We start from the raw sequence: 11,911 nt of genomic DNA on the forward strand, positions 1-11,911 counted from the left end.
AGTGTTGCTATCATGTGAAAAACTGTTATTTAACTAAGATAAAAGTTTAAAATGTGTCCTGTTCCATGACAGATTCCAGATTCTGGAACCCTGAAGTTTCAATTTCTTAATGTTTCAAGTACAGTGTAAAATCCAAAGGGGTTTCCTGAAACCCCTGGAAACTCCCCTCCATATGCCCCTCCTAACATTATTGCGACATCACTGTTTAATGACACCTCTAAAGTTAACAGACCCTCTCTCTATGTAGAGGGGCAGACTAGATAGAAACACTATTAACATCTGTAACATTAACCATGCTAAATTTCTAGGCCAACTGTTGGTGTTTCTTTTTCAGGTACTCATAAGTTAGACTCTAAATTGATGAATGTTCTATGAAAATCAAATAGTAGATTCTAAAGAATTTTTTGACATTTGATTCTAAAAAAAATTGACATCTGTTTTTCATTTCAACACTGTTGTGCAGTGGCATAGCCAGACTTTGCCATGTCTGGGCACTGGGTGGGCAAGTCATATTCAGCCATGCAACACACATACACATGCCCATCTTCATATGGACATCAATACAACATTTCAAAGAGTAGTGTATGCATTATGTAACACTACTGTATGCAAAATGACTAATATAACCTTGAGAACCCTAACTAGCTATTGGCCTGCTTAACCCATATATACATCTGAATGTGTCTTTATATAGTTTATACCTGACTATAGGAAGAAACTTGAAAGCATGAGGTGTTTTTAATGCTCTTTATCCAATTACACATGATAAATATGCTCTGCCACTAGACTAGAAACAAAGAAACAATGTTGATTGAACAAGTTGACCACACCATTTGAACTACTACTAAGTAGTATCCACATTACTAGATGGGTGCTAATGTCTCAAATAACTTCCTCTATTCTCTGATCAGAGCTTGGACCACACCAAATGTTACATAACTGTAAACTGTCCAACCCACTACTGGTTGTTTGAGCTGTGTTATTTATTCTTGTATGATAGTTAAGTACACTAGACCCTCAGTTATCCAATCCTCATTTATCTGTATCCTCGTTTATCCACAATTGGTAACGACTGCTTTATTAGAGTATTTTGAGTGCAAATGTATGTCTATTAGAGTATTTCAACAGTGTTCTGGATATAAATGTATAGACTTCAGTTTTACAGATTTATCTGAACACTTTTACCATTGTCTGAGACACATCGTGTTTCAGATAACCAAGGGTCCACTGTAACTTCATCATATTTGACTGGTTAATAGCCGCGGCTCTTACAATAGCTGCCCCCAGATAGTGGCCACTCTACAGCCTAGAATTATTGTCATAAGAGTTGCCCTCGGATAAGAGCCACATCTAGTATCTGAATATGTTGGTACAAGTGTTGATAAGACATGTTTGGAGCAGAAACCAGGCAAAGGAGTTGTATTAAGCCAGGAAATAACGTTTTTGAGAGAAGTTTAAATAAGTGATACCGTTGAAGGATGGTTGAACAAGGTCAGTAACTTGTGAATCCATACAGACACCATGAGCTGCTACCACACAAGCCCATAGTAGCCGTCTTCACATAGCAGCCACAGGGTTTTCTTTGTTGAAATTTGTAGTAGCCTCAGCTGTAACTGGTCAAATGTAGTATTTGTTTTAACAACTAAATATTCCATGATTGCTGAATTGCAGCATGTGCGGTTTCTTTTACATTCAACAGAGCAGTCACTCTAATACAGCAGGGAGACAGAAGTAGTTGCTACTTGTTAATAGCCAACCTCATGTTGGGTGTAGTGTTAAAAAAATTCTGGATAGTATGTTTCCTGCTTTTCTGTAAAGTTTCCCTAATAGAGCAGTCACCCTTATTGTCTTAGGGGTAGGGGTGGGGTGCATGGCCTACTAAGAAGCACACTAAGGTATGCCTTCCGTATATTACCAAGCTTTAGTATTTATGTATAGCTAGGCCCTAAAGTCTATCAGTTCTTCTGAATTTAATTGCATTGGAATTAGCAGCAATGAGAAGGTGTGTACACTGGAGAAATGATTGTCAGCTCACTTATTGTACAGTACGATAGTACTGATATCGTACTGTATAGTAGAGACCACAAAGGCATGGGTTTGGCCCATCCAAAAACCATCCTCATTTTTCCCAAACGATGATGTGGCAGTATTGTTTAGGTAAAACTAAGCCCAAACAAGCCTTCAGATTGACCCAACATGTTTCATACAAGTTGCTACGGAATTTGAAAAAAAAATATTAACAGAATATCTACTCTTCTACTCTCTGTGTGTCTGCATGCATATGTGCATATGGTGTAGTGAGTGGTGATGCTCCGCTTGTGATTAATTCAGAGTAAACCAATTACTAGTAACTGTTAGTTACTCTGATGTAAAACTTAGACCAACAAATAAATGGTAGTTTACTCTGAAGTAAATCTCGGGGTAAACTATGCTATATACATAGTGTCCCACCCGTTAGTTTACTGTTACATTTCTTACAGGGTAAAATGGTATATCAGTCTTATTCCTGTGGTGAAATGACATACAGTGCTAGCTCCCTTGATTATCTGAACACTTGGTTATCCGAACAGCAGAATTGAGTTCTCTTTTGTATGTTCTATTAGAGTATTTGAGCTCTGTATACAAATGTATGGGGTTTGATTATCTGAACATGGCTTGGTCCCAAGGGGGTTGGATAATACTGTATTACCCTGTGATTAATGACCATGTGGAATAACACAGTTACTTTGTTTATGTGAAATGGTAGCGTGAAACAGCCCTTGAATAGCCGTACTTCTATCCATTCACTAACTAGAATAAAATCCATTGGTAAAAATGATGTTGTGTTGTTTAAGTTGTGCTACTCATTCTTGTACAGTAGTTGAGTAATTTCATCAGTCAGTCAGACTTTTTTTATTCAGAATAATATGTCCCAGAGAGGTTCCCTATACTATACATGTAACTGTATTTGTTGGATATCAAATGTGGGAATAAGCAGTTTCATATATTCTTATTTTGTAGCAAGATAAATAAATGGAATACCTGTCTCAAGTTACTATTAATGGATAAAGATAAACACTTGAAAAATATTTATGTATATTGTCAACTGTTACGTGCTTTTATGTTGTTATCAAACCATATTTTTAGTGTATATCATCAGAATTCCACTTAAACTAATGTTAGGTCATTAAGTGGGTGTTTTTCTTTGTGTTTTTTGGTCTTGAAAAAATCTACCCTATTTGCAAGTTAAAAGTTGCTCTTATGGTGTTGCAAACTGACACTACATCTACATTCTTGTGGCATAATCAGGGCTATGGGGACAAGGTAGAGAGCTAGACCACCATCAATTGTGACACAAGCAGCTAATGCAATAGGACTTTGACTATCCAAACCCTTGATTATTCACTCTTTATTAGTGACTGCTGTATTGGAGAATTTCTTCATTAGGTGAATGTTCTATTAGAGTAAGTGTATGTTCCATTAGAGTAGTTGAACGGAACTCTGTATACATTTAAACTGGCACACAAGTGTTTGGATAATGGAGGTCCTACTGTACTTATTATGCATCACAGTTAAACAAAGCAGCCACAGGTTGTTTAATACGTTAACAAATTTACTTGGTTATGTGTGACCCGGTCCTAGATAAATAATAATAATAATAATTTCCAAAATAGGCAATTTCTGTTTTTGCTTTGAGCAACCACAAGATGGTGTTCAAAGCTACCAGTTCTGGCAATAAGTATACTACTCCTTTTATAAAGGATGATGAGCTAATTGATTGTGGGATTTAGTTTGCCAAAAATGGCAATTTATATAATTGCTACATCTAGCAACAAAAAATTCCAGTTTTGGCAACTTTTGTGATGCTCACAATTTCCATTTTGGGCAATTTCTGCAATTGTTATAATATTATATTATGTATTAATGAAAGCACATCATACAATATAGTAGGACTGTATATTAGGAATCATAAAAATTTGCACCTTTTCACAAAAAAATAATATGACCAGAAATCAGCTTCACAATCCCTTCATGGCACCTTGGCAGTATTGGTTAGGTAGAATCAAACCGAAAAGTGTCTTCAGAGTGACTAAAATCACTTCAAATAAGAAGTTGATGCTTTAAGAAGATATATGCTTATTATCACAGCGAAACTGGTAGTCTATGACGACCTTGTCCTTGTACGTATAACATACCGTCGTGGATTGGTTACGAGTGGATACAGCGTTCGTATCAGATTTCGTATCATCAGTCGTCTTGCTTCGTCGTGGGACCATTTCTTGGAGACGGAATTCTGTCTGGCACCGTAACAGTAGCTCTCTATCAACACCCAGTACCTCCGTCGCGGTAGTATCAAAGCATCCTTTGCCGTATCAGCAGTCCTCTATTAACACTCAGCAACACCGTCGCAGTAGTATCAAAGCATGCTGAACTTCGTCCCAGTAAAACTAGATCCCGTAAAACTAGCCATTTTCCGTATAGGTATATTAAATTTTCCGTATACTAGATATTACATTTTCCGTGCATTAAAAAGAAATAAAATGTTAGTCTGAATCTTCAAATATGGCAACCACCGGATCAGCCAAATCAACTTGGTGTACCTAGAAATATGCACCAAATAACCACTTATTTCAACAGCAAAAAATTTACTTACAAGATTTGGAGGTGTTGCATACTGACCCTAAGGAAAAATAAATAATTTAGCATATACATATAATTTTGTACAATGTCTCAAATAGCGGGCTGGATGTTTCTTTCAAGCTACTGCTAAATTCACCCAAACCGCTAGCATAAGTGGAAAATGGTTACAAAGGTACTACAATAAGGATTAACAACACGGTTGTGGCTACACTTGTACAAGGCACGTCCCATAGGCCAACTTATGATGCATATTTGTGGGCTATCAACTGCCTTCATAGTTGTAAGGTTTCCAATACCATGCAGGACGCCCAGCCACTACACCTTACTAGGTGTTCAATTTCATAAGGAAGAAAGGAGCCAAGTCCTAGCGGCTTGCTTCAATTCCTTCATGAGTTATGATGGATTACACGTTACCTTCTGTGGCTTATTTTTCACATACTGTAGACATGTACAAATTCATTATTTCACTCTATTGCTGTTTTCTAAAACTAAGGCTAAAACTTTGGACATCCCAGGCCATCGGTTTTTCTCTATATATAACCAAGAAGTTATTATAAAAAGTTTCAGAAAATTGCAAAACTAGCTGTGCTTTTGGTCACATATCAATAATGTATGGATGTAGCCAAGCTTTTACCACACAAACTCAATCTTAACATTTCAAGCAAAACGCCTTAGATTTGCTGTTGTATTGCCAAAGTATCAATCAACAAACTTTCTTCTCAAACGTTAACATGATGGTAGTGTATAAAGCAATCCCATTGAAATAACCCAATATTCAGTATGCAATGCTTATTATTTACAGTAATGACAAATTATACACAAACAACTCACCTGCTGTGATGGCAATGATTCTTCCTAGTGCTACAAAATCAATAATATGTAAATGTAAGCCTAATCGACAATTTGACACTTACGTTAATGCAATGATCATTGTTATCTGGTCGTTGACTGAACTGTAATACAACCAGTTAAGGTACATCACACGGAAGATTTTGTAGGTTAATTTACCTGAAGATAGTACTGGTCTTGTGGAGGCTGTATGTTGCGAGCATAGTACGGTGAAGGTGAATAGCCCTTTGCAATGTGTAGCTAAACTAAACATATGAACTTTTATACTGTACACACATACATCTGAATAATCATCTTGCGGCAGAGGATAGTGTGTGAGGCTCTGAAAATAGATAATAGCCATCAGAAGAGGTTTTTGCTATGTCATACGTAGTACGTACCTCAGAATCATAAGCTGCGTGCATCTGATCATGACCTGTACCACCACTAGCAACAGCTGGATCTTCAACCTGTAGTGGTCAAAATAAAATCACAAATGATACAGCTTAGCTGTGTACACACCTGTTCCACTTCAGTATAGGAGGATTGCAACTGGTGACCATTTTGTGGTGCATCATGATAAGCAGTTGTTACCTAAAATGTATCATCTGTTACACTATACTAATTATAAGTTAACACATAGTAGGACTTATTGACCGTGCTCTCACTGCCCAAGCTGGAGCTCCCCTCGGGGCCTCACACACTAGTGGAGTAGACACTACTCTGGGCTTCTTCAATACACTTTTCACTGTCCACCTTTGATCCAGCTCTTGAATGAAGTCTTCTAGTTCTATCAGGGAGACCATAAAATCAGCCTTGTTGTAAGAAATACCATTCATGTAATGTAACTAACCAGTAGATCGCCACGATGGTGAATGTGTTCTGTAAGAGCCTTCACCGTCATCACTCTCTTCAGTCATATAGGCTGGTATGATTTCTCTCCATCTTTTCTTTTCTTCTTTCGTCGCGCATAGCTTCTTGCGACGATCATACAACTGTTTCCACAATATTGAAATTTATTGATGCACCCAAAGAAAACTAACCGCTTTCTGCCTGCTCCTCACTTTGGTGTTCCTGTCATTGGCTTCTTTAATAGCCACCCTGTCAGGCCTCACATCAGTAACTAGCTTTCGTCTACGGGATTCGTAGTAACGATGAACTGCCTCTAATATTAATAACCAACATCTATATATGTAAATAAAATATGTAATGTGTACTACGTTACATGACTCAAACAATATATACCAGTATGCCTTGCAAATCCCAGATTTTAAACAAAAAAACTATATGTACATGTTCCATCAATTTTTAAAGTATATACAGCAGGAGTTGCTAAAAGCTGACCAATTTAGTAATATGTAAATAAAGGGTCTAAGTACCTCATTAGCGACAAAACTTTAAAGCATACTATGCGTACCGTAGTCTCAATTAGGTGTAGTCTCATGAAGGTACAAATATCACCTGGTGACATTGCTCTTACTTCAATGCAGCCAAAATGTTGGCTGGTCAATCATAATTATAACCCCAATCATTCAGAAAATCACGATGCAGAATTTACTTAAAACAACCTTGAATTATAGAGGAAGATGATTTATTTTAAAACTTCAGTGCTGGTCACTGTAAATTTCTTTTGAAATATTTGAGCCAAAATTCTGCAGTTCTCAAGTGCAATGAAAAGACGACTTGAGTCACTTGACAATGAACAATTAGGTGAGAAAAGGCAAAATATGGAATAATGGAACGGCAGAATTACAGAATAAGCAAAACTTTGAATATCCCTACAAGGCGAAGATGAGACAACACTAAAACTATGCTCAGCAATTCTCAGGACGATCTTGAAATAGAATCACTCTAAAGTAGAAAAGTACCAATACTGACATTACGTAGTATCACTGCCTATATTACTGGTATCGGTACCAGATCCATATTGGCAATACATACTAAGGAGTGAAGACTTACCACATTTCCTACATTTTCAACCATCATTAAATAAGTTTCTAGTAGCAAATAACTTACAGTAGTTATGCAAACAAACTAATACCTTGTTACCGGGGCTCTTTTTAAACTATTGGCGCACACACACACACACACACACACACACACACACACACACACACACACACACACACACACTCCATGTGTATTCTAATAAATGCTCCACGTCACGTGGTGCTTAAAGTGCAGTTAGGTACAAAAACTTCAGTTCTTTCTGCTGTACTAGCTAATATCAGCTATCGCTCTAAGTTAATAGCCCTAATTTATTGCAGACACCTTTCTATTAACAGGTGAAAGTTAAAGCAGGATTTAACCTTCATATTTTTTTTTTATTTGCTTAGAGATGGATGACTAACAGTTGAGGAAGATGATTAAGTAGAATAATTATTGAAAACACAGAATACGGCAAAATGCAATAGCAGAGTTGCAGAAAAGTGAAATTTGAAATCTACCGAATCCGATCTGGCTTTATATGCTCTTCACCTCATATAATCACAAACACAAGACAACAATAGAGCAATGCTCAGCGATTTGAAGGGCAGTCTTTAACGAATCGAATAATGCTAGTAGCAAATTATCGAATAGTTATTTCAGCACTATTTCAAATGCACTTCACCATAATTTGCCACTAAAATTTAAGTTCTCTTTGCTGTACTAGCTAATACCAGCTATCACTCAACATTACCTGCCCCAATTTATTAGTGTACACCGTCTTCTACGAATATAATCTCTCAAACCCTAAAGCCACCGGGCTGCTCTTCATTTTCGTTTGCGTAAGTACGGGTCACGCCCACTTTTAGAACGGCGAGATACGCATCTACTGGGAGCCTATGAGGCCTACTACGGCATTTTTCAGTTGTAGAACACCTGAACAGCCCACTAGGAAAGCCAATTTCGAAGCCTGTGGAGAGTTGCTGCGCCGGTTTTAAACCTCGGAAAAGAAACCACCTTCAAGCCAAAGCTCACCAGTGCGGTGGTTCACTAAAGGCTTTGTTTAGCCTTAACTTGTTGTGGATAAGCTGTTTTTACCACTGAGCTAATGGTTTGCTCACGTGGGTGCGTACAGACAAACATACATAGGTACACACACACGTTTTTCGGGAAACAAGTTCAGTAAACCAGACGCGCGCCCACAGCCGGCCTTCGGCTGGCTGTGGGCGTGCGCCTGGTTTAATTACATCAATATTTGTTGTCATTTGCTATTTCGTACCTTTCTTCTAAATCAAAATCAGCATCGAATTCTTCATATAGCTTCTTAACATCTCCCTACAAATATGATCAGTTAGCCATGATAACGGTTGCAGAAGTATCAATCCAACACAAGGTAAATAAACAAATGAAAGTTTATTAATCCACCTGCACATGGCAATGCAATCAAGTAAGATGCAGCAACTAATACTTAAGCACTTACATAAAAGCTTCTCTAATATTAACTGTTAATGAATACTGTAGTACTTACACTCAAATTGGTATCGAGACGTTCATCATTAGAGCTAGCAAGTGCTTCGTCTGGTGTGGTACCTTCCTGACCGGCAGACTGTAAGTTTGCTATCTCTTCTCTCATTGACTCAACTTCTTCTTTTAAGGCTTCTACGGTCATCCTCAATGCCTGATTGTCCATGGCAAACTTTGATAGTGCTTCCTGCTGACTTTGCATCATAGCAGCCATCTGGTCAAGTTTCCCCTCAATTGCTGAGGTCACAGGTTCACTATGCTGCTCTTGTCTAGATCTCGCATAGAATCCAACCAAATGACTGTTCCTATTATCCACACCTAGTGGTACCCAAGTAACACACAGAATAAATTTGGCCTGTTGCCTTCTCACCTCGAGTCCTTGAAGTAATTTGTTGCTCTAATCTTTGAGGTGTGCCACGGTTGGCATCCATATCTATTGGAGAAGTAGTGATATGCAGAAATTAAGTCTGCGACTTCTCACCTCGGCCTTGTGGAGTCTGTGATTGAAAGCTGTGATCTGGTCCCTGAGGTGTGCCACGGTTGGCATCCATACCTAGATATAAGTAGTGATAATATTGTGTAGAAATTATGTGTGCTGACTTCTTACCTCGGCCTTGTGGAGTCTGTGATTGAATGGTCTGACCTGGATCCTGAAGTGTGCCACAGTTGGCATCCATACCTGTATATAAAGTAGTGATATGTAGAAATTACATGTGCTGACTTCTTACCTCGGCCTTGTGGAGTCTGTGATTGAAAGCTGTGATCTGGTCCCTGAGGTGTGCCACGGTTGGCATCCATACCTAAATATAAGTAGTGATAATATTGTGTAGAAATTATGTGTGCTGACTTCTTACCTCGGCCTTGTGGAGTCCGTGATTGACTGGTCCGACCTGGATCCTGAGGTGTGCCACGGTTGGCATCCATACCTGTATATGAAGTAGTGATATGTAGAAATCATGTGTGCTGACTGCTTACCTCGGCCTTGTGGAGTCCGTGATTGAATGGTCCGACCTGGATCCTGAGGTGTGCCACGGTTGGCATCCATACCTGTACATGAAGTAGTGATATGTAGAAATTATGTGTGCTGACTTCTTACCTCGGCCTTGTGGAGTCTGTGATTGAACGGTCCGACCTGAACCCTGAGGTGTGCCATGGTTGGCATCCATACCTGTATATGAAGTAGTGATATGTAGAAATTATGTGTGCTGACTTCTTACCTCGGCCTTGTGGAGTTCGTGATTGAATGGTCCGACCTGAACCCTGAGGTGTGCCACGGTTGGCATCCATACCTGTATATGAAGCAGTGATATGTAGAAATTATGTGTGCTGACTTCTTACCTCGAGTATTGTAATGGGTCATTGTGTTAATTAATCAAAATGCTCGAAGAATTGACCACTGGGATTTCTGATTCCACTCTCTAGGACTAGCCAATTTCCGAGCTGGTTGGACTGTACAGCTGGCTGTTTTAGCGGTTCAAACAACTCAAGTTGTATAAATTTTCTTTGATGGCGCTTATTTCTTGTCATCCCTCTCCAATTTTCTTTCTACAACCAATTTCACGCTCACACATAACTCACGCTCACACATAACTCACGCTCACACATAACTCACGTTAGATATCTCAACAAAGTCCTCTTCGTTTCCATTTTCGGGGAATTCCAGAAGTTCTCTACTTGCGTCCTCCTCGAGATCCGAGTCTTCTGTATGCATTAACTTGTGCCGATAATACGTAGACTTGGACACTTCTTTGTGGCAGTGATCACAAAACTGTCGCTTTCTATTTCGCTTGACTCCTAGCTAGGCTTTGTGAAGACAAAGTTGTCTCGGCCATTTTATTATCGTGTCAAACCGTAATAGTTACGGATTCTTATACGATTGGCGTATCCAATGTATCACGAAATTTATTTCGTATCCGTACGTCTAGCTCGTCTCGAGAAATGGCAGGTTTCAAGTACGGAAATCGTGTCAACTCGTAACTATTAGTGAGTTTCGCTGTGATACCACATAATAGTCTATTCACCTACACAGCTAGGTTGCAATCAGTAATCTCTTCAGGCAATCAGTTTCAACTGCCCTCCAAATTTGAAGAAAATCAACTAAAGCATGTGTGAGTTATAGTGATTTTTCTAAAGTGTTGCGAAAAGAAGAATAGCAAAAAATGAATGAATATTTATGCGGGTAAGAAGTAAGTTTGTGTTGTAGGTGGCAAATTGCCATTTTTGGCAAAAAGATTACTTTTGAAAGTAAACATAGCTACTAGCCTACCAAAAGTATTTAAAGTAATAAGGCATTGTGACTGTACTAGATTGCAGCAACCTGACTGATATTTAGGGACCCGCCGATTATGCTCATAATTTTACCTATTATGCTATGCTGCACTGCTCAAAAATTTACCTATTATGCTAAAATTTATGCTCAATACTTACCTATTATGCTCAAATTATGCCCAATTATTTAGGCCTCAGTTCTCATGCTCTGCTAATAATTTCATAAATAATGAGTGGCTGAAGCACAAACCTGCTTGTCAAAATGCATATCACAGAAAAGATCGATATACTCTAATAGAACAGTCAGCTATGTGATTGTTCTATTAGAGTTATTGACTGTTCTATTAGAGTATATTGATCTTCTGTGATAGCTATTTTTATAAGCAAGAATTTGTACTGTTACAAAATATTCTACCTATTATGCTACCATTATGCTCAATGCTTTCAGGTACCTATTATGCTCATAATTATGCCAGCATAATCAGCGGGTCCCTACTGATATTAAAAAGAACAATAGTTATCCCTTAAAATAAGTTCTGTATTTATTTTATACATGGTTAAATGCCACAGTGTTCATTACCTTAGTTGTCAAATTGATGTGGCGATTATTCAAAATCTACCACTACTCATAAAAGTTCGTTTAAGTTTTTAAAATTGATTGTGGAACCACTCAAGTGCAGCTACTATTGAAGTTGAGGTATCTAACCTAGTAAATAAGATATATGTACATTTCATCGGTAGCTTG

The 11,911-nt window shown here is 38.2% G+C and overlaps 1 protein-coding gene across 14 annotated transcripts; it reads right to left on the reverse strand.

Annotated features, from left to right (window-relative positions):
- Positions 1-4,449: 4,449 nt before the first annotated feature.
- On the reverse strand, positions 4,450-10,882 carry LOC136251338 (uncharacterized). Of its 14 annotated transcripts, none has more exons than XR_010699013.1 (23): positions 10,511-10,882; positions 10,237-10,443; positions 10,116-10,187; positions 9,995-10,066; positions 9,874-9,945; positions 9,753-9,824; positions 9,627-9,698; positions 9,506-9,577; positions 9,380-9,451; positions 9,269-9,331; positions 8,903-9,216; positions 8,654-8,709; positions 6,513-6,633; positions 6,302-6,443; positions 6,117-6,238; positions 5,971-6,042; positions 5,850-5,918; positions 5,750-5,791; positions 5,629-5,694; positions 5,535-5,573; positions 5,452-5,481; positions 4,634-4,660; positions 4,450-4,580 (listed from the first exon to the last, which is right to left on the reverse strand). XR_010699013.1 is itself a non-coding variant. In XM_066043778.1 (22 exons), the coding sequence occupies exons 2-21, from the start codon at positions 10,256-10,258 to the stop codon at positions 5,476-5,478; spliced, it is 1,659 nt and encodes a 552-aa protein (XP_065899850.1). In that variant the 5' UTR covers positions 10,259-10,443; positions 10,511-10,877; the 3' UTR covers positions 4,450-4,580; positions 5,452-5,475. The 14 variants fall into 14 exon arrangements, 1 of the variants encoding a protein (XP_065899850.1); XR_010699012.1 differs by having other exon boundaries at positions 6,492-6,633; positions 10,511-10,877; XR_010699017.1 differs by lacking the exon at positions 9,995-10,066 and having other exon boundaries at positions 6,492-6,633; positions 10,511-10,877.
- Positions 10,883-11,911: the final 1,029 nt, after the last annotated feature.

Source organism: Dysidea avara, chromosome 3 (assembly GCF_963678975.1).
Source record: "Dysidea avara chromosome 3, odDysAvar1.4, whole genome shotgun sequence".
Taxonomy (NCBI): domain Eukaryota; kingdom Metazoa; phylum Porifera; class Demospongiae; order Dictyoceratida; family Dysideidae; genus Dysidea; species Dysidea avara.